Below are 24,016 nucleotides of genomic sequence, written 5' to 3' on the forward strand. Positions count from 1 at the left end.
GCACTGCTCTCTCCTCTAACTACATTGTCCTGTCTGGCTTCCTCTAGCAGCAACAACACAGCCATCTTCAGCCCGACATAACGGCTGTAGCTACCACAAGCAAAGTATATGTAAAGTCATGTATCAATTGCATCTACATTAACGACTGAAGTGATAAAACTTAACTGTAGCGGGGTGTTGTCATGTAGGCAAGCTTCAGTATTTCGTGGTGCTTCAATGGTCCCACACACTGTAGGGTAGCTGCAAGTGAGCACAGATGATGATGACGACGATGATGACGGCTAGTAAACATATATTAGGGGCCAGGAGCACTGTAAAATGTGCGCAGCTGCATACGGACAAATACATACCTCCCAACATAACCCTCTCCAGGAGGGACTCTCTGAATGAGAAGAGAATGCTCTGCTTCTAGACTTCCCTCTTAATTTATGATTGCCATCACCTGTGCCGAAACACCTTTCTTATCAATTAACCTGTTCAACACAGGTGCTGGCAATCATAAATAGAGAAGTCCAGGAGCAGAGCATTGTGTCCCTCCTGGAGAGTGTCATGTTGGGAGGTATGCAAATATACACATTTGTTCATAAAATAATCCCATTAGTAACAAAATGTTGTATAACAACAACAACAACAACAACCATAGTTGTATAACAATTACAAGTTACATTATATTATCCTTAATAGAACTGGAAGATCGCACAGACCTTTGTCATTTAACTTTCATTTTATCTTGAAGTGACTGAAACACTGACTGTTCCTACAATTAAACATCAATACTCTCTTAGCAGATTAATAGGAGACTGTCTGTGATAAGTACTCGGCCTCCTTTTCCCAGACTCGTTGCCTTATATCATACTTCCAGAACTAATTACAAGTTGATAATGGCCATAAAAGCCACAACCAGGCATGGCATAAATCTTAAGAAAGGCTAATCTACCAGTACTGTATACATGAAATGTATGGCTCATTTTCCTACGTGAACTTGGGCTTTGTGTTACGGAATTATTTGGGTTTTGCCAATTGCCGCATCCCAGTAAAACACCTGTAGTTTCTGCTGTACATTGTATAGTGCAATTATTCCTGTCCTAGTTTTCTTAACATAACTACTACAAGTTATTGTGTGAGATTCTTAGAACGGTGTTTAGCTAGGCAGCACATTCTGTGCCTTTCACAAGACATGTCTGCAGCTATTAGGTTATTCTATTATTACTTACTGAGAGTACTTCATACATCTCCAATGAATAAGCGTCAAATAATAACATGAGATCTAAAGACAATTATCTTCCCTTGTGGCAGAGGAGTGGAATTGAATGTGGCAGATTTGCAACGGGGTCCATTCAATCAGGTGCAAGGGGAGCAAAGTGCCGTTGCAACAGTGGGGCACCGTGCTGGCAGAATACATGCTAAATCCCGGCGGTCGGGATGTCAGTGGTCACATGACTGACCGCGGCATCCCGACACTGGAGATTCTGACATCTGAGGGGGTAAATATTTCTACTCCCAACCGCCCCATCTCCTACCCTATCCCATCGGAGTGGGGGAAGGTGGGGGGAGAGGGGGGCTGTGGCTAATCACCTCCCCTAGTGCCGAACTCTAACCCCCACAGTGCCTACCATCCTAACCTTGAACCCCGATACTTACCTTCGGGATGTCGGCTGTCGATGATCCGGTGTCAGTCTCCTGAGTGGTGTCAGGATTCCAGCATTGACAACGGTGCCACATCTCTCCTCATCTCGCCCCGGACTCACAAATTTTTGTATGCAGCTCTAGTGGCTGCACAGACCTGCTAATTCGGAACTACCATAAATGGCTGTACTTACTCTCGCTGTGAGCCGACTCGCGGCAAACTAAATTGGCCCCAATATTGTAAGTAAGAGTTGATGCATTATTACGTTATTAGTTTTCCAAGAGCACTAGTATAGACAGAGAAGAGTAGAGGACCTAGGACTGAGCTTTGTGTTACTCCAACTTGCAAAAGGAGGTGACGGATTCACAGAAACTGGAAAGAACGATAAAAGTAAGATGAGAACCAGGATAGCAAAGAAGGCCTGCTTCAGAGATGTACGATAATGTATTCGCAGCTGTGATTCTGTATTCAGCTAATGGGCGAAAATATGCTAATGCTGTAGCCGCTTGGAAATTTATTGAGACGCCCACAGACAGCTTTGCAGATCCAAGCCTCTCTGGTCTGCTGCTTGCGTACCATCAGCCGCACATCGGATCTCTGAGCCCCTTCAATTACAAGTGGAGATGCGACTGAATCATGCATATCTCTGCATTGCCTGTAGCAGCACATGAGTGGATTCGGAGTACACTCATAGCGAAAATACAGTATGCGAGATACACTTCGCAAACCAACTTGAGTTCCAACCAGCATCAGCCTCTCTAGGGTCTCCCACTTTCACACGTCTGTAGAGATAAGAGGCATCTTCTGGGGATGGGTAAACAATACTCCTGCGCACTAATGAGACAGGACCATGTTCTCTGCGCTTGTGAGAAACGGAGGGCCTTAGCCAGTGTATAGCAAAGGTTCCCGATTTCTTTCACAACTGTAAGACAGGTCCACTTTAACATGTCATTTTTGTATGTAGCATAGTACTCTGCATATAAATTAAATATATAGATTTCCTTATGTTTTTTTCCTTTAGATGAATACATGACTTATATGTGGACCAATTATGCTCCAGTCCTCATCTTTCCCCTCATATGACTTCTTGCAGCAGTGGTGTATCTAGAGAGTAGGAGGGCCATGTGCAGGTTCCGTCTGGGTCCCCTGCTGTCTAGCAGGCAGCGCTGTAGCTCTGGGCACTAGGGTCCCTAGAAGACCCTAACGCTGTCCCAGAGCCTAGTGCGCATGCGCAGATCTCCGGGAAAATGGCATGGCAGGCAATTTCCCAGTGATTTACCTACTGCGCATGTGCGAAGCACCGGGAAAATGGCGCCGTACCATTTTCCAAGTGATTTCTGCAGTGCTGCGGGACTCCGGAGGGTGAGTATTAGAAAAATTGGGTGGTATACAAATGATATATCACACCCAATCTCCTTTCTAAAGTGATCCCTGTTATCGCACATATTGCGCCCATAGCAATCAGGTTTAGCTGCGTAAAGGGTTGGGTGCCCTCACTACCCCAGGGGTAGCCAGCTGAAATGACTATACCACTCCCGTCAGCTGAAACAGAACGGGTGTGGAAGGGGGTGAAAAGAATTGAATACCGGCCAATGGGTGCAGGGTGGGAGGTGTGGGCCCCCGGGAGCATGTGTCCACCGCACACACTGCACCCAGTATAAATCATACTTGCCTACTCTCCCGGAATGGCCGGGAGGCTCCCGAAAATCGGGTGACCCTCCTGGCCCCACGGAAGAGCAGACAAGTCTCCCGGTTTTTAACTTACCCCCTGCCCGGCCGCCCACTTTGAGAGTAAAGTGGGCGGTCCGGACAGTAGATGACGCGATTCTTGTTGAATCGCGTCATCATAGTCATGCCCCCTGCTATAAAATGCAGGTTATAGCGGCATTACCGAGCGGGGGGCGTGGCTCAATGGTGTAACCCCGCCCTCGTTCTGCCTCTGTCCCTCCTCCACCCCGCCCCGCCTCCTCCCCGCCCACTCCTCGTCATTTTCTTGCCCAGCCCCTCCATTGAGCCGTCCTGGCAGCTCTCTCCCGGAGAGAGCTGCCAAAAAGTAGGCAAGTATGGTATAAATACACCAGTGTTTTGTAGCATGCAAGTCCATATTCCAATAAACTTCATATTTTACCCGTCTATGTAATTTGTGTCCTGTCGTGATCCCCTCCCTGTACAGACATTGTTGCGCACCATTTCAGCTATTCAGAATTCTAATAATACTTGTAATGTGGTTATTTGCCCTGGGTCCAATTTAATTGCCACATGGGGCCCACTGGTTTGTATTTAACAGATCTCAAATACAGTAGTTACGAGAACATTCCTATAATGAAGAAATAATTCAAATGTCCTTAAATACAACTTCTAGACCATTCTAGTCCTGGTCCCTGGCGGAACGTCACAACAAGCACTATTACAATGTAATAATAACACACTCTGGAAGTAAATGGGAAAAAAAAAACCCTCCGAAAAACAATATTTTCAAATATATTATATTATGATAATTAGGCCCTCGTTTCATGTCTGTACATACACATTAGCAATCTTCAGTACCAGACACAAGTGCTAATAGTAAAATGGAAATGGAATTTTTATTTTTATTTGTGGAATAGGAGATGGTGGTAATTTAGGAAAATAACCTATTATTTTTCTTAATTGTCAATATACTATCCCATTACTATAAACACTAAACTATAATCCAGATAGAAGATGAAGGTAATTTAAGGACACAGACTGAGTCCAGTGAAGAATGTTTCTAAGCTTTGCAATTTGCCATGGCGTAAAATTCTAATGAAGATTTTAAACTAAACGTGTTATATGCCTATTTTAGACTATAAACTGGATAACACTTGAAAGCGTATTTACATAGCATTCAAATGAAGTGGTTTACACGAGATAATTCTTGTTTCTGTACATTGTATACTGTTCTCCCCTGTTCCGATATTCAAAACTTTCAAACATAGTGAACCGGTCTCTTGGTTCCATAAACAAGTACGGATTGGAGTTGGACCTAGTTTTGTGCTGAAGTACGAGATTAAACTGTGAGTACAGGATTATTTAAATCAGATAAAAGGGAGGTGATGGCATTTACAGGGCAATGCCGTAATGTGCACAATGAAACTCAAAACCCTTTCTCCCCACAAAATTACTTCTCTAAGGACCCAGAGATTGTGGTCGTGATTCCAAGTTACGTGCAAGTCCGTTTTGCGGATGGTTCTTGTGTTTTTTTGAGCTGGGCATGCATCAGAGTTAAGTATACGCATCTACTAGCAAATAAGGACGTTATAAATGTTTAGGCATCTCAGCGGCATCTCCACTGGTGGCTAAATGGATATAAGTGGGCGGCAAATGGGCGTTCAAACGCAGGATAGGGGCTCTGAGGCCGTGTCCTCGGCATGCAGATGGAACTGTGAGTTACGCAGAGTTCAAACAAAAATAAGGTTTGTCGGCGCTGTGTAGACGGGTGTAGATTAACGCCTTCAGATCAGCAGCCACCTAGTTAAGAGATAGCCAGCCTCTCCTATATAGCAAACATCAAGAATATAGAATATACTAGGTAGGCGCTCGGTACCGCAGAGGCTATCGTTAATAAAAATACACTTTAATAAATATAATAAAAAACAGTGACAATAAAAAACAATCATAAGACATTAGATTTTAAATGATCAATTGAGTCACAGAATATCTTTCAAACTCATACGGTTAATTATTATGCGCGACAAGGTTGTTCCGGGAGTTTGAATTAGTATTAAAATAGACAGTCAAATACTAAATAAATGTTCAGATATATTTACCACTGTCAGTAGTAGCAGCGGAGACTCTCAGTATATGTTCAGTCAGTCTCTACGCTGGATCCATATAACTGACCAATGGTATATGGAATGGTGGGAAGTCGCAGTCTGCATGTATGCATATCCTATGTAAATAGCTCCGGGATACGGTCGTTAGGTAGACACAGCTTAAGTCGACAGTCATTAGGTCGACATGCATTAGGTCAACATGGTCAATAGGTCGACATGGTCATTAGGTCGACATGTAGTAGGTCAAAAGGTCGACATGAGTTTTTCACTTTTTTAAATTTTTTGGGATTTTTTAATACTTAACGATCCACGTGGACTACGATTGGGACGGTAACCTGTGCCGAGCGAAGCGAGCCATGCGAGAGGACACGGTGCACTAATTGGGGTTCCCGGTCACTTTACGAAGAAAACGACGCCAAAAAAAGTAAAAAAAAAAAATATATGTCGACCCTTTGACCTGTTGACCTAGTACATGTCGACCTAATGGCCCATGTCGACATATTGTCCCTGTTAACCTAATGCATGTCGACCTTCCATGGTTGACCTAATGACTGACCTAATGTGTCTACCCAACGACCCATACCCATAGCTCCATCCACCGTCTCGTAGCTCACAAGCGAGGGAGCAGCAGTAATTGAGATTGAACTCGCTCAGCGGGTGCTCCGTAGTCGCCGAGTATTAAATGACTGGAGGGGCAGTGTGAAAAGCTACTGGGTGCAATCGCTGGGGTGTGGTATGGAAGGTAGATAGTAATTAGGTCAACAGTGTCTAGGTCGACCACTACTGGTCGACAGTAGCTAGGTCGACAGGGTCTTTAGGTCAACATGGTTTAGGTCGACAGGTCAAAAGGTCGACATGAGTTTTTTATGGTTTTTTTTATGTCGTTTTCTTCGTAGAGTGACGGGGAACCCCAATTAGTGCACTGTGTCCCCTCGCATGGCGAGTGAGCTTCGGGCAAGGTGCCTCGCTCCGCTACCGCTGCGCTTGGCACAGATTACTGTTCCAATCGTAGTCCACGTGGATCGTTAAGTATGAAAAGGTTCAAAAAAGAGAAAAATCGTGAAAAACTCATGTCGACCTTTTAACCTGTCGACCTAGAACATGTCGACCTAGAGACCCTGTTGACCTAGAAACCCTGTCGACCTAGTTACTGTTGACCAATAGTGGCCGACCTAGATAGTGTAGACCTAGAGACCGGATCCCCAAACGCTGAGTGTCATACGGTGAACACACCAATGTTAGATATAGCCGCAGGATGTTGTGCAGCAGGTGTGGCAGTGCAGGAAGCTGCTGTGTGTTAGAACACAAAAAAGATGATACAACCCTGCGCTGGACAACAAAAAGCAGCAAACAAAATATCTTCTAGTGTTATCAAAACCAGAAAAACAATGATACAATATAAATGGTGATACAGGTTGAGTCTCCCTTATCCAAAATGCTTGGGACCAGAGGTATTTTGGATATGGGATTTTTCCGTATTTTGGAATAATTGCATACCATAGTGAGATATCCTGGTGATGGGACCTAAATCTAAGCACAGAATGCATTTATGTTACATGTACACCTTATACACACAGCCTGAAGGTAATTTTAGCCAATATTTTGTATAACTTTGTGCATTAAACAAAGTGTGTCTACATTCACACAATTCATTTATGTTACATATACACCTTGTACACACAGCCTGAAGGTCATTTAATACAATATTTTTAATAACTTTGTGTATTAAACAAAGTTTGAGTACATTGAGCCATCAAAAAACAAAGGTTTCACTATTTCACTCTCACTCAAAAAAGTCCGTATTTCGGAATATTCCGTATTTCGGAATATATGGATATGGGATACTCAACCTGTATTGAGTTGCGCTAATTTTTAAAGGTTATAGAAAAATACTCCTGTTACCAAGTTCTTGATAATAATCTCTCTATGAATATTTCCTTAGTCTTCACAGGTACACGGGCTCCTCAGTATGAATGTTCATGTGGAGAGAAAGCACAAAAATGTCCCAATGTGTAGCATTGTCTTAATAGTGAGTACAATCAATAGATAGTGGGATTAAAGATGATGAATCAATCCTCCACTTTGTGACGATGAAAGGCGTAATATAGGATCACCCAATGTGTACAATAATCAAGGAGGATAGTGCTCACTTCAAAGCTTACTTTCAAAAAGCCAAGTCCATACACATAAAGGTATCTTTAAATGGGTCCTGGGATATCGTCATCTAATTGATGTTATACTGTACGAGCTCCTCCAAAGGATGTACAGTATATATAAGAGGGGAAACACAAATGCGCTCCAATGTGTAGTATATTATGAATGAACAAGGAGGTTTTAAGGGAGGAGGAAAGTATAACCTCAAATCCGTGATGTTGATGGATAAAGGATCACCAAAAGTGTGCCACAATGATAAATGATGCTCACTTTAAAACTTACATTCAATAAAAAGGGTCCATGCATATAAAGGTTTCTTTAAACACTTTCTATCATATCATCATACGGTGTAGAATCGTACATGTATGCTTACTTGAAATATGCGTGGTCATCTCCTGTAGTGGTTTCTTTTTTCTTCCCCGTATATTTGGAAGTATAAAAACCAGTTGTCGATCTCCGGTGTAGTCGCCGCGGTGGACGCAGGGACGGTCACGGAAGGGATAAAGCTGTTTCTCCACGCTGGCGACCAGCAGCTGCGCACGATCCCGGGCTCTGCGCAGACCGTCCCGGCATCCACCGCGGCGACTACACAGGAGACCGATACATGGTTTTTATACTTCCAAATGTGTGAGGTCCGGCAGAAGCTGGAGCAAGTGTAGTAAGAGTACAAGAAAAAAAATAATCTTTAGTTCTTATGTGATTTGAGGACATTTACACATAGAGGATGTGCAACGTTCTCTCACTATAGAGAACAGTGACGGACTGTGCCTCCATTTATGAACGTGCGCGCATGTCGCGAGGGGGGCGCGCCATCACGATGTATGGGGCGTGCCGCGAGTCAAGGGGGCGTGGATTCGCGGCACGCCCTCATTTCCATGGAGACCTGGGGGGGCGGCAGCTAAACCAGAGAGCCGGAGGCTGCCCTGCACGCGGCCTTCTGGGCTCTCTGTGGGACCGGATCGGCCCACCTGCCCCTCAGCCCTTCTGGCATTTGCCAGAAGTGCCAGATGGCCAGTCCGGCCCTGCCAGAGAACATACCTTAATTGCTGCAGAAAGGTCTTTGCTGCCCAGCTCAGCCTCATTCCGAGCACCTCACACAGCATCTTACAGTAGTTGTACTGGGAACATGGGGAAACTAGGGCAAAAGTAACTGCGGTACACAATGTACAGAGTGCTCTGTGCCTTTCACCTGCAATGTCAGCCTTTATTCACAAACATGTTTATGCAATGTATGGCTGTGGCTTTTGGGGCCATTCTCAGCTCCTAGAACTTGGAGAGAAGGAATCAGTATGATTTACCGGCGGAAGGGATGCTGGCTGTCAATATTCTGACAGCAACATCCTGCCAGCCAGATTGCCGGCAGCGGGGCCGTCGCTAAGAGTCCCCTTGCCAGTGTGCTGCGCTTGCTACACCGCGGGAATAGGTCCATTGCGCCGGGATTCTGGCTGGCGGCATTGTTGGCTGGTGGGATTCCAGCATCTGTATCCTGGTCGCCGGGATTCTGACCACCAGCAAAGTAAACCCATCCCGGAGTTAGGCATGATATATGGCAGGGAGGCCCTTACTGTATCTCAAAGAGTGCCTTATTGTTCTGAGAAGTAGACATTGTAGGAGTATCTCTGCTTCACCTCAAGGTAACATTTTAAATGCTGTAGGTCAATTCTAGAGATAGAGATAATGCAATCCAACTGTGGTTGTAATAAAATGTTTGTTTCAAATGAAATCTAGACAAACCCTTGTGCAGAGGCGGAACTACCGCCAGTGCAACCAGTGGGTTGCACTGGGGCCCGCCACTGTCCAGGGGCCCAAAGCATGTAATGAGTCAAACTGACTCATTACATGCCGCTGTGTGCTGCGGGCAACCGCCGCCCGCAGCACACAGGAGAGGAGACGGAGCGCATCTGCCACGGGGGGAAGGAGGAGGGAGCCACAGCAGCGCTGTGTTATTGGTTGAGGCGCTGCTGCTGCTGTCCCTCTGCCTCACCATAGGCTGTCTTCCGACGCTGTGAAGCGCATCCCAGCATTCACAGCGGCGGAGAACAGCCTATGGTGAAGGACCGGGACAGCAGCAGCAGCGCCTCCACCAATAACACCGCGCTGCTGCGGCTCCCTCCTCCACCTCCCTCCTCCTACTTTTCTCCTGCCCGGGAATCGGGATCTCTGCCAGAATCTGCACCGAGGAGCCTGAGCCAGCGGAGACAGTAAGTATAATTCTCTTTCTTTCTTTCTGTCTGCCATAATGTGTAAAAAGGGGGACGCTGTCTGCCGTAATGTGTAAAAAAGGGGGACGCTGTCAGCCGTAATGTGTAAAAAGGGGGAATCTGCCTGCCGTAATGCGTAAAAGGGGACGTTGTCTGCCGTAATGTGTAAAAAGGGCACGCTGTCTGCCGTAATGTGTAAAAAGGGCACGCTGTCTGCCGTAATGTGTAAAAAGGGCACACTGTCTGCCGTAATGTGTAAAAAGGGCACGCTGTCTGCCGTAATGTGTAAAAAGGGCACGCTGTCTGCCGTAATGTGTAAAAAGGGGGAAGCTGTGTGAGGTAATGTGTACAAAGGGCACGCTGTCTGCCGTAATGTGTAATAAGGGGGACGCTGCCTGCCGTAATGTGTAAAAAGGGGACGCTGTCTGCCTTAATGTGTAAAAAGGGTAATCTGTCCGCCGTAAGGTGTAAAAGGGTCTCTAACTGGTGTAGTGGTGCTACTGTGCGGCGTAATTTGAATAATGGAGACTATTGTGCACGGTTATATGAATTGGTATTATTTTGTGGCCACACACCTTCCCCACGAAGCCACGCCCCTATGTATTTTTGCGCGCACTGCCTCTGTTTTGCATGCAGGGGTGGGGCTCCGATGCCATTTATTGCACACAGTGCTAAAATGTCTCGTTACGGCACTGTTGCTAGGTATCCACTTCTCGGGCCCTGAGCAGGTCCCCCTCACCAGATCATTTCCATGGGTGTGGGGGTGGACTTGGATAGGATGAGGGGGGGCCCAAAGCATTTTATCGCACCTGGGCCCACCGCTCGCTAGTTCCGCCACTAAGTTGTGGGGTATAGTAGAGTAGTCCCGAACTAGAGAGAAACTTTGTTACAAACAGCTTTATACAGTATGAACGTTATATAAGTGGTGAAGCAGGGCTCACTGAGGGTGTGGGTCCGCCAGCAATAGAAAGTGGAGAGCAACCCAATGCCGGGGTTGCCCCAGGGTCCGGCGCCACTTGCAAACCGCTCCCTACAGTCCTGCTTCATATCCTCTAGAAATGTGTGTTGCAACGGTCTCAGAAAGAAGCTCTATGGGGGTAATTCTGAGTTGATCGTAGCAGCAAGTTTGTTAGCAATTAGGCAAAACCATGTGCACTGCAGGGGGGGGCAGATATAACATTTGCAGAGAGAGTTAGATTTGGGTGGGTTATTTTGTTTCTGTGCAGGGTAAATACTGGCTGCTTTATTTTTACACTGCAATTTAGATTTCAGTTTGAACACACCCCACCCAAATCTAACTCTCTCTACACATGTTATATCTGTCCCCCCTGCAGTGCACATGGTTTTGCCCAACTGCTAACAAACTTGCTGCTGCGATCAACTCAGAATTAGGCCCAGTAGCGGATCTTGCCACGGGCAAGCAGGACTTTTGCCCGGGGCGCCGCCTTCCGGAGGGCGCCGCACCAGGGAAAGATCCGCTGCTGCTGTGTGCCCCCCGCTGCCCCCCTGCTGCCGCTGCCCCCCCGCTGCCGCTGGGAAGGGAAACTAGACGCGTGGAGAGGTCCTTTACTGTGCGGTGCGCGATGACGTAATTTCAGTGTGTACAGGGGGCGTAAATGACCATGCCCCCTGTACGAAGCCACGCCCCCTAATGCCGCCCGGGGCGCCAGAATATATTCTAATTATAATAAATGCGGAAAAATGTTCCTGTGGCAAAGTGACTATTCCAATAACAGATGGTACTGTATAGTAATACTGATAAATATACATAACCATATAAAAATCAATAAATAATACAATAAAAACAACATATATTCAGGTGTGAAAACAATAAATATATGAGGCCCAAACAATATTAATGGGGGTAGGGGTTCGCTTTACTTAGGCAGGCCCAAAGCTTGAGCCCTCCTGATATTTCCATACCTCCACTTCAAAACCCCCTCCACTGCACTACACCACTGCTCCCCTCACAACAGTACAGCTCACCATACTACACCACTGCTCCCCTCACAACAGTACAGCTCACCACACTACACCACTGCTCCCCTCACAACAGTACAGCTCACCACACTACACCACTGCTCCCCTCACAACAGTACAGCTCCCCTCACCGCACTACACCACAGCTCCCCTCACAACAGTACAGCTCACCACATTACACCACTGCTCCCCTCACAACAGTACAGCTCCCCTCACTGAACTTCACCACTGCTCCAATCACAACAGTACAGCTCCCCTCACCGCACTACACCACTGCTCCCCTCACAACAGTACAGCTCCCCTCACCGCACTACACCACTGTTCCCCTCACAACAGTACAGCTCACCACACTACACCACTGCACCCCTCACAACAGCACAGCTCCCCTCACAACAGTACAGCTCACCACACTACACCACTGCTACCCTCACCGCACTACACCACTGCTCCCCTCACAACAGTACAGCTCACCACACTACACCACTGCACCCCTCACAACAGCACAGCTCCCCTCACAACAGTACAGCTCACCACACTACACCACTGCTACCCTCACAACAGTACAGCTCCCCGCACCCCACTACACCGCTGCTCCAATCACAACAGTACAGCTCCCCTCACCGCACTACACCACTGCGCCCCTCACAACAGTACAGCTCCCCTCACCGCACTACACTGCTGCTCCAATCACAACAGTACAGCTCCCCTTACTGCACTACACCACTGCTCCCCTCACAACTGTACAGCTCCCCTCATCGCACTACACCGCTGCTCCAATCACAACAGTACATCTCCCCTCACCACACTACACCACTGCTCCCCTCACAACAGTACAGCTCCCCTCACCGTACTACACCACTGCTCCCCTCACAACAGCACAGCTCCCCTCACCGCACTACACCACTGCTCCCCTCACAACAGTACAGCTCACCACACTACACCACTGCTACCCTCACAACAGTACAGCTCCCCTCACCGCAGTACACCGCTGATCCCCTCACAACAGTACAGCTCCCCTCACCCCACTACACCGCTGCTCCAATCACAACAGTACAGCTCCCCTCACCGCACTACACCGCTGCTCCAATCACAACAGTACAGCTCCCCTCACCGCACTACACCACTGCTCCCCTCACAACAGTACAGCTCCCCTCACAACAGTACAGCTCACCACACTACACCACAGCTACCCTCACAACAGTACAGCTCACCACACTACACTACTGCTCCCCTCACAACAGCACAGCTCCCCTCACAACAGTACAGCTCACCACACTACACCACAGTTACCCTCACAACAGTACAGCTCCCCTCACCCCACTACACCGCTGCTCCAATCACAACAGTACAGCTCCCCTCACCGCACTACACCACTGCTCCCCTCACAACAGTACAGCTCCCCTCACCGCTGCTCCCCTAACAACAGTACAGCTCCCCTCACCGTACTACACCACTGCTCCCCTCACAACAGTACAGCTCCCCTCACTGCACTACACCCCTGCTCCCCTCACAACAGTACAGATCACCACACTACACCACTGCTACCCTCACAACAGTACAGCTCCCCTCACCCCACTACACCGCTGCTCCAATCACAACAGTACAGCTCCCCTCACCGCACTACACCACTGCTCCCCTCACGACAGTACAGCTCCCCTCACTGCACTACACCGCTGCTCCAATCACAACAGTACAGCTCCCCTCACCGCACTACACCACTGCTCCCCTCACTGCACTACACCCTTGCTCCCCTCACAGCAGTACAGCTCCCCTCACCGCACTACACCACTGCTCCCCTCACAACAGTACAGTTCTCCTCACCGCACTACACCACTGCTCCCCTCACAATAGTACAGCTCCCCTCACCGCAGTACACCACTGCTCCCCTCACAATAGTACAGCTCCCCTCACTGCATTACACCACAGCTCCACACTCACAGTCGTCATTGGTGGCACCCTCCTCAGTGTGGTGATTGGGCTGGGCCTGCTTCATGGTGGCATTTTGAATTTGGCGCCAAATTCAAATTGCCACTGGATGCCATCCCAAGGCTGCACACTTACCCATTCCTAACAGGTCCATCACTCCATCCTCTCCTGCTAAGCTAGGATCTGTCCCGTCGCCCGCTGCAGTGAGAACCGCTGGAGGGGTATTGCAAACCATCTGGCTCCCACTACATAGGCATGTCGGAGACGGGACAGACCTTAGGAGATCATTATATAGATATCTATTTCGATTGGTTGATTATGGGCAACTTTTCCATTTTATCTCCCCCTGGGAGAGCTCAGAGAAAAAGCAAGTATGCTGTAAATTCATATCAATATGTAGGACTGAAAGTCGCACTTTATGCTAGAAAGTCTGGTTAGTTAATTGTGCGCCAATCTAAATGTTACAAATCTCGCCTGGACCACTAACCATGACCAGGCTAACATAATATCTTCTGGGTTTAATATGTAAATTCTTCTACAAAGGTGTATTAGTGACAGGATAATAGCAATTAGGAGAAAATAAACTCAAAATGATCATGCATCACGCAGTGTTGAAAGCGCTTCATTAGAAGAAATCTTTCAGCTGTGGGGACATAAAGCCTCCTTAATGACAAGAACATGGTGTAGGCCAGCTATAAATATACTGTAGAGGGGTCCACAGTGTGCTGCTTAACTGAATTCTACAAAGCTGTATCGGAACAATTTATTCTAGAAATAGTGATTTAATTAGTGGAGTTTAACTAATTTGGATTAACTATAGTCACCTCTACGTTTAACTCAAGTAGAACAGGATGGCTTTAATCATCAATGACTAATCCCACTGGTGGTCCTCACAAATGTGCACCAACGTGCCCCCAGCTGTAGGAGATTAATTACTCTCTGCAACACTGCCACCTGCACTTGCTTGCGCTTATATGGTAATATTTAGATGTGGCAGCATCTATTTAATGGTTATTTTAAATTATTTCTTCTTTACTACTGGCCTCAGTGGAGGACAATCAGGGCATAAACTGTGTGCTTTAATCTGTTGGCTCCAGGAACGCATCAGACACAGGAAAGTCTAGCACCGGACTGAATACAGCTGTGGGAGGCTTGGCGAGATGATGGGCATGCAGCCTGGAATAATATAAAAGTGGGTAGGAAAAATGCAATGGCGCCCTCTAGGTTAGCAAGCCTAAAATGCGGTCAGACAGTACCTAGCCACAATAACACACAAAGAGAAACAAAATGAGACAACACTTATGGCGCTACTAGTTGCTCATACCATACAATGTCCAAACAGTCCCAAAAAGGCTAAAATCCTTCTTTATGGATTCCAAAGTAAAAGAGTTGTTTACTTAATAGGATTCAGGCAAGATCAAAATTCCGCTATTAAAACGTGAGTCCTATTCTTCCAATTTTGTGAGATTTTTTGCTCAATTCCACAAGAAAAAAAGGAGAAAAAAAGACAAGAATGTCTACTGTGTGCATTTAATATTTAAAAAAAAAATAGATCTCAAAAGAATCTATAAACATACAAATAAAAAAAAACAAGTCAATTGACTTATTTGGAACCATACCATGTTACCTCCCAACAGGGAGCAAAGAAGAGAGAGTTCAAACTGGGATTTACTGAAGCTTACAAAGAATCGGTTTCCTAACTGAGATGAGTGCAGGTAGGTGTGGATTTACTTCTGGATTTTTATGTGTTTGCTGATGACTGAAAGTGTCAAAATAGATACAGACCGGGAATTTAGGGCCAAGAAACTACATTACCCATAGATCCCAGTGAAATAATATTATAATCTTTTGGATGCTATATACCTTATACCGCCTAACTGGAAGCCGCCAGTGCCGCAGGGCGGAAGGCGATCTCTCCCTTGATGCTGCTTCAACGCGGCCAACTGGATGTGCAGATACAGCGCAGCCTGGAATAGCTGGCAGTCACTGCTCATTGAGCTCGACTGAACATCTCTGCCTTTTGTCAATGCACCTTCTACTGTAGGTTGGTCAGAACTAGTCTGGCTCAGCTGGGACAGTCTCCAGTACCCCAGGGGCCGGCAGCTTCAGTCTACCACCACACTCCTGGGAGACCTCCATTGTGGACACTCCCAGTGCCTCGGAGCCAGATGTATGCCAGCCTATCACTGCCGAACTCTCCACCTAACACTGCATACCTATGACTCTCCACCTAACACTGCATACCTATGCTCTACAGCTAACACTGCTTACTATAACTCTCCAGCTAACACTGCGACTCTCCAGCTAACTCTGCATACCTATGACTCTCCAGCTAACACTACATACCTATGACTCTCCACCTAACACTAAAATACCTATGACTCTCCGCCTAACACTACAATACCTATGCCTCTCCAGCTAACTCTGCATACCTATGACTCTCCAGCTAACACTGCATATCTATGACTCTCCAGCTAACACTGCATAACTATGCTCTCCAGCTACTACTGCTTACTATAACTCTCCAGCTAACACTGCGACTCTCCAGCTAACTCTGCATACCTATGACTCTCCACCTAACACTACAATACCTATGACTCTCCAGCTAACACTGCATACCTATGACTCTCCAGCTAACACTGCATATCTATGACTCTCCAGCTAACACTGCATATCTATGACTCTCCAGCTAACACTGCATATCTATGACTCTCCAGCTAACACTGCATACCTATGACTCTCCAGCTAACACTGCATACCTATGACTCTCCAGCTAACACTACATACCTATGTCTCTCTAGCTATTACGGTCATCTGATCTGGTGGATCAGACTGACATCGGGTACATCGTCTAGTGTGTACCCGATATGTTGCTGACAATGAGCGCTCCCGCGCATATGGGGTCAATCAGACCCAATCAGACCCTGGTAATGTCGCGGCGCGCAGTTTGCTGGTGACTGCAAACTGCGCATGTGCAGTGGTCGCACAGCAGCTGCGCGGTGTCAAAGTCGGAAAATATTGCAGTACACACATCACGTACAAACCACACACAGATGGCCTTTGCGCGTGTACTTGTTCTCCCATGCGTGCACATACTCGCAATTTGCGTATGGTCGCTCCCGCGGTCCTGCGCGTGGTATGGGTATTTACGGCGGAGTTTGTGAACGCATGGAGAGCTATCAAAACACATTACATATTTAATCCAAATAGTGCACAATGTACACATAGTCTCCTTACACCACATCAGAAAGTTATAGCTGTTTAAATGGTTGCAGAACAAAGGGATTCACCTTTGAAGGATAAGAGGGGACAGAATAAGGTTATAAGGTGATGTTTGGTATCCAGCTGTAGGGTATTTTAAGGGAAACATTCCGGTGTTGGTCTGCGGAAGATCGAATGTTCCTGAGGATAGTTATGTGCAGAAATAGAATATAGATATAATCTGTATTTACTGTATATTATGTATGCGGGGGGAATCCAAAGGAGACCACCCACAAGAGCAGTTAAGAAAGACATCGCCCACCTATTCAAACAGACCTATGACCTCTCCTGTACTGTAAATGACCATCCCTGTGTCCAATGGACAAAGGGATTACAGTATCCATTGTGTTATGTTTTGGATGAAGTGAATAAAGAGAGCCTGCAGCAGGCTTGGCCACACACAAAGACTCACAAATGTTATCTATTTGATTAACGGAGGACTGGACCAGGAAGCGCAAGCGAATATTCTCACGTATGTACATTGACTGTAGCCATTTACTCTGTTGTATTGTAGTGTATGAATTGTATTGTTAACCCCCTTTCAGATATATTACTCTTTGGTGTCGGAACCCAGTGTTTAACTACAAATCGGTGTTGTGTCCTCTTTTCCCTGCTAGGGTTTAAAGTGTATTACATTGCCTAACTGTATAAGATTCAAAGGTGTATTAATAAGGTGTGTACGCGCTGCGGGTACTTTGTACCATCAGCGCTGCATAAAGTGTAAAGTATAATATCATTGCATTGCATTACTACGAAGGTTTAAGGTGTATCAATTGAGTGTGTACGCGCTGCGTGTACTTTGTACCCTCAGCGCGGCGTTTGTACGCAGAATCCGTACGTGGTACGGGACTCATTACGCAAATAGCGTAAAAGGTATATAGAGTGAATATTAAGTTTAGCAGCCGTAGCGGCTCCATGGTAAAAGTGTGTTATAAGGTATAGCTTTATGGTTTAAGATAATATCGACATTATCAATTGGGGGCATCGTCCGTTTTTTTCCACATACCCGCAGCCTAGCAGGTTAAAGCAGACTTTATCTATCAGCAAAGGGCGGACAGGTATCCTACGTAAACTTTTTTCTGGTCGATAGGATACACTGGAAACTCTATTTTTATTGCTGATTAGATGGCGTCTGCTCTGCATGGTTTGTAGGGATGCTGGTAGAACCCGTAAAGTAAATACGCAAAGCTATTTTTTTTAAAGGTCTGTGAATTTCTGTTTGGCGCCAAATGCGCACACAATACAAGCATACACCTGTACTTTGTATTTGTATACCTGCTCATATTGTTGCCATAAATACTGATTTCTAGATTCATTTAGACCTGTACGGAGAAATTTGTTGCTATTTAGTTAAAATTATAGAATAAATATTAAGGAAGTAAATGTAAAACACAAACACAGTCTGGCCTAGTTAAAAAGGTTTATACAGAAAGACAACTGTGTTGTGTTAAGTAAACGATTATCGGTAATATCGCTTACATTTATAGAAGTGTGGGATTTGTACTATTGCGGACGTACGGTTTTTGTACACGTGTCTCGGACAAAGTACGTAAGGGTACGACCGCTAAGTACAAATTACACAATAGCATTGTTTAGTTTAGGGGCGGAACAGTAGCCACGCTACAATAGCACAAATTGCTCGGTTTCCAAAATTTAGTTTAAATAAAACCTTTTTTACTGTATTACCTCTGGTACTAAGGCTGTTTATCTGAATGAAAGTTAATTTTCTGTACAGAAAAACCAAAGTGTATTTGAGTGAACGAACGTGAGTGAGCAAACATAATAAAGGTGTTGTAGACCCAGGGAATTCGGGATCCCGTAGAAGTGGTACACCGAGTGAGTGGAGACTCGGTGGCGTGAGGCAGCTGACTCATGTTAATATAGATTGAAGTACAAAGGAGCAAGGTAGCAGAGTACCGCAGACCAGAAGTTCAGCGAGGTTTAGAGTACCGCAGCCCAGGGGGTTAGCGAGGTTGACCCATATAGGCCTATTTTTGATACGCACCGGCGGAGGTTTCGCAGCCTGAAAAATCGATTCTATTGGTCGTACGGCGGATAAGTAACAATTACCTATACGCTGTGCGATTGGACCACGCGTTCGTGGGTGCAATAGTTAGCGCAACGTGATACTCTTTTTACGAGCTTTGCGTAAAATCGCGGTATCATTAGCGCTGAATATAGCATACGCAAGCGTGATTTGTGTATAATAAAGGTTTAGGGAGTTTTCGCTGGTCTCTCTCAGGAAATCTCCAACGGCCAATATTTACTGGAAAGGGTAAGTTATTCCCAGAAACTTCCAGTAAATAGAGGTTACATAGGGGCCCTAGGTTGGGTACATTGCCTGCGCTATCAACAGTGTATGGTAGTACTGGCCAACGGTGGCGTGAGTGGGTGAAAGCACTCGGAGAACTTTCACCGTTGCCTTATATTGAGTATTTTGTTTGTTTTTTGTGGGATTAGCCAAAAGGGACAATACCTGCAAAATATGGGGGCCAGTTGCTCAAGTAAGGAACGTTCAACCAGGGTTCAGGTTGACATTCCGCGCCCCAGGGGGTAGGCGAAGTACATAATGTGTGAGAAGCATGGACCACACACAGAAGTTTTTTGCAATGAATGGGAACGTATGACTGCGGAAGATAGGGAACCATTCCCTAAGGTAGGCAGTTTTGAACCAGAGGTATTGCAGAATTTAAGGATTAGGATATGTCTGATAAAATCCCGAAAGCAAAGGGTCAGACACACAAACTGTTTAAACTTATGGCAGCAAGAGGGTGATATGCAAAGAGAATTAACACATGCAACAGGTTCCAAACCTAGCGGGAATGAGAACACAAACACACCATTGTCGACACAGGTCAAAGGGAAAAAGGAGGCTACAGTCAATGATACATCCGTAAATGATAGTAATATGAAAGAGCAATGTATTAACCCTAACTTTTGCAAAATGTATCCTGTTTTTAAGTCTCTCCAAGGTTTTAGGTCACAGGAAGATGAAGGATTCAGCCAAATCGCAGCTCTCCTCCAAGCAGTCACTTTGCAGGACACTCAGGTGGGGCCTGTCCAACCAGGTAGCGCAGTAACAATATTCTCCAATGAAAGAACTGGTGAGGTCACAGCTACCGGTAAGTATGAGACAGTTCATTGCACAGAAACAACAACACCTCACTGTAAACGGATTAGGAACGGAACGGTAGGATTACACTCTGTCTTGGAAATAGTAACTCCCAATGGGGGAACCGATAGTCAGGAAGTAGTCCTCACCATAATGCAATGTATTGCCCGTGGCCCAGAGATGAGCTGCGATCAGTCATTTCAGAATTCCCCGACCCTCGGAAGCATTTAGCCAGATGTCAGAAATTTATCAGAGATCTGGGTAATGCGTACGAACCGACAAAAACACACTGGCGGATAGTTTTGAAAGCGTGCCTACCCCCTAATATTGACACCCAAAAATTCATCACTGATTGTAGATTAGAGTCGGATAGTCTTATGACTGACAAACTTAATCAGGAGAACTTAGAGCAAATTAACTGGCAACTAGAGCTGTATTTCCCCACAACGGTTAAGTGGAGAAGAATTTTCTCCATAAAGCAGAGGGAAAATGAAATGGCATCTGAATATTTCCATCGGGCCCTGCAAATAATGGATAGATACATAGGGGTATCGGATGCAGGGAACGATGAAGATTACAGAGAAGTGGCTGTCGCTGTGCTGATGGACGGACTCGATCAGACAGTGAGGGACAGAGTAAAAACCTCTTTGCCTGGTTGGAGAGGGGTCACAGTAGCTTGCCTTAGAGAGTGCGCAATTGAACACCATAGGAATATTGCTAGGCGTAGCAAACTGCAAGAGGAGAGGCTGAGGATTGAAAGTATTCAGGCTCTTACACCAAAGTCTCATCAGCCCAAACCCCAAAACCCTAGTAGTAACAAAAGACCGAGAATATGTTACATTTGTAAAAATAAAGGACATTTTGCTAGAGATTGTAAGAGTAATACAGCACATAGCCAATATAGACCCCTAGACAGAATAAACAAGCAACGTTATTAAACACATAGACGGGATCAAGGGACATATATTAAGGAATCACGAGCCATATATAAAACACAGATTCGGTTAATGGGAAGAACAGAATAAATGCAACTTTACCCTTTTGACAGAATTTACTGGGATTAGGAGGAGGCCTCTAAACTTCGGCTTCTCTCTCTAGCAGAAGTGACCTCTAAGTAACTTAACAGGAGTTTTGTTAGAGATGGTATACATATAGAGTGCTCCTACCCAGGAAGCACAAAATATGTTAAAAAACCCACAAAGACTAATATTGCATTTCACTGTTTTAGACAGTGACGTGCGGTGAGGTCAGTGGCTGGGGAGGCACTGGCTTCTCCACTACATCCCCAGCAGCACAAGAACATAAACTTCAGCTCACTTTTAGGAACAGCAGATACAATAGAGTTCATAGGGGGTGGGCTTGTACTGTGATTACAGGACAGACCCAAAAGTACCCAGACAGCACAAGATGGCATGGACAACACCAGCCATCAGATTCTGCACCTCCTCCCCAAACTCTGCTGCAGCTCTTTCCCCAGTGACATTGTACAGGCACAATGCATCCATGTGCTATATATATCTTATAGTAGTAGCAATGTAATATCACCGCTCCCCAGGGGCAGATCTAGACAAAAATGATAAGGGGGGGAGGGAATGTGGATAGAAAATAAAAAAAATTATAGATAAAGAAATAAAAATAAAAAAAAATAGAAAAGTGGATGTACAAATATGCAATGAAATGAAATATGGAACAATAGTAAAACAAATATAAAATGATTGGATAGTTACAAAATCAAAATAAATAAATGCAAACAAGAATAATGTAATAATACAATGATAATAAAATAAGTATATAAAAATGATCAGTGAGAAGTAGGGCTGGAATAGAGTAAACAGAAAGAGGGATGTCCCTGGAAACATCATGAGAATGGATATTGTAAAAGAAAGGGTACAGAATGTCGTAGTGTGAAGTGATGGGGCAGTAGCAGAGAAAGGTGGTATAGAAGCACAGGTGGTGGGTTAAGCCCAGCGTAGAGTGTGGGGGTAAGGACGGGCACTGTAGGGATAGCTGGGATAGGCTGCTGTATTGTGTGCTGACTGGGAAATAGAGATGGAGGGAGTGAAGTGTTGCACCACTTAAAGGGATGCTGTGCGTGTGAAATATGGTGGCAGCAGAGCCGGATTAAGACCTCACGGGACCCTAGGCAAGATGCAGGTTTGGTGCCCCCTATTTAGGTCAAAAGAGGGAATACAAAGGGCAGTGTGACAATCATTATGTCGATACTACATATGTGGAAGACAGCTTTCCAGCACCAGTATGCCGACAATAAGGGCAAATTCAGATCTGACCGCTGGGCAGCGATTTTTGCAGCCCTGGGATCAGATAGTCGCCGCCTACAGGGGGAGTGTATTTTTGCTGTGCAAGTCTGCGATTCCATGTGGAGCAAAGCTGCACAAACTGATTTTGTGCAGTCTCTGCGTAGCCCAGGACTTACTCTTCCTGTGCGATTGATTCCTGCTGATCGGGGCCGGAGCTGACGTCAGACACCCACCCTGAAAACGCCTGAGCCTCCCTGCGTTTTTCCAGACCCTCACAGAAAATGGTCAGTTGACACCCACAAGTGGCCTCTTCCTGTCAATCCCCTTGCGAACGCCCGTGCATTCGATTTTTTTGCACCAACCCGTCGCTGGGCGCCGATGTCCGTTGCTGTTGTGCATTGGACAACACCACCCATGGGATTCTGCACCCCCCTCCATACGCATGCTGTAACAGTGACCTGTGCCAAGCACCTCTGGGATAAACAGCTCCGCCTGAGGCTATATCTGGGCTCAGTGCTGCCACCTTGCTCTACAACCCAGTCTTCCCTGGCTTTGGGCACCACCTGACACAGAGGCCACTGAGGTGCAGAGGGGTCCCAAGCTCTCCGTCAACACGGACTCCATGCTCTTAAACAAAAAATAACCTGTGGCATTGGAAGGAGCTTATAGTACAGGTTGAGTATCCCATATCCAAATATTCCGAAATACGGAATATTCCGAAATACGGACTTTTTGGAGTGAGAGTGAGATAGTGAAACCTTTGTTTTTTGATGACTCAATGTACACAAACTTTGTTTAATACACAAAGTTATTAAAAATATTGTATTAAATGACCTTCAGGCTGTGTATACAAGGTGTATATGAAACATAAATGAATTGTGTGAATGTACACACACTTTGTTTAATGTGCAAAGTTATAAAGAATATTGTATAAAATGACCTTCAGGCTGTGTGTATAAGATGTATATGTAACATAAATGCATTCTGTGCTTAGATTTAGGTCCCATCGCCATGATATCTCATTATGGTATGCAATTATTCCAAAATACGGAAAAATCCCATATCCAAAATACCTCTGGTCCCAAGCATTTTGGATAAGGGATACTCAACCTGTAATACTAAAAAATTGGAATTATATTTGATAAAAGCGGTAAATCACCAAGCTGCTGTTTATATGGTTGCAAGCCAGACATAGAGGCTCATTTATCAACGAATTTTAGCTCTTTAAAACTCAAACCACGTGGATCGGTGGATTAGTCACGGATCCACGTATTTTGTCGGATTTGTGGGCATTTCCGACAGATTTTTAGCCCATTTTTGACAATGTTGATTGGACATTAAAAAAAAAAAAGTCACATCGGCATTGTCAGAAACGGGCAGAAACCTGTCGGAAATGCCCACAAACAGTGAAGTGTCGGATCCTCTCAGTCGGAGAGGATCCAACACTAATTGAATACACCGGTATGTATCAAATTGATAAAGTCTCAAATTGTAGGAAGGCAATATATAGGAGAGAGACCATGTACTGTATGTAAACTTAGATCCTGATAAAGTACACAGGCCAGCACAATAAACAAACACAGTCGTATCCAGATGGTACTGTATAAAAACAACTCTGAAGATGTTTATAGAGCACACCAATCCCTTGGATGTATTAATTAGAGATGGCAGAATAGCAATGCGGTCTCCTGTTAATGAGGGGA

General features: G+C 45.6%; 1 protein-coding gene across 3 annotated transcripts in view; it reads right to left on the bottom strand.

Annotated features, from left to right (window-relative positions):
* SLC36A4 (solute carrier family 36 member 4) overlaps window positions 1–24,016 on the bottom strand; it is a 588,683-nt gene that overhangs the window by 38,454 nt on the left and 526,213 nt on the right. Inside the window, exon 11 of one of the 3 annotated variants that reach the window (XM_063951426.1) lies at window positions 166–240. The exons of the other annotated variants lie outside the window; for them this stretch is intronic. Within the exon in view, the coding sequence (XP_063807496.1) occupies window positions 166–240 (75 nt within the window). The remainder of the gene's footprint in view (window positions 1–165; window positions 241–24,016) is intronic. 3 annotated transcript variants of the gene reach the window in all.

Source organism: Pseudophryne corroboree, chromosome 2, assembly GCF_028390025.1.
Source record: "Pseudophryne corroboree isolate aPseCor3 chromosome 2, aPseCor3.hap2, whole genome shotgun sequence".
Taxonomy (NCBI): Eukaryota; Metazoa; Chordata; class Amphibia; order Anura; family Myobatrachidae; genus Pseudophryne; species Pseudophryne corroboree.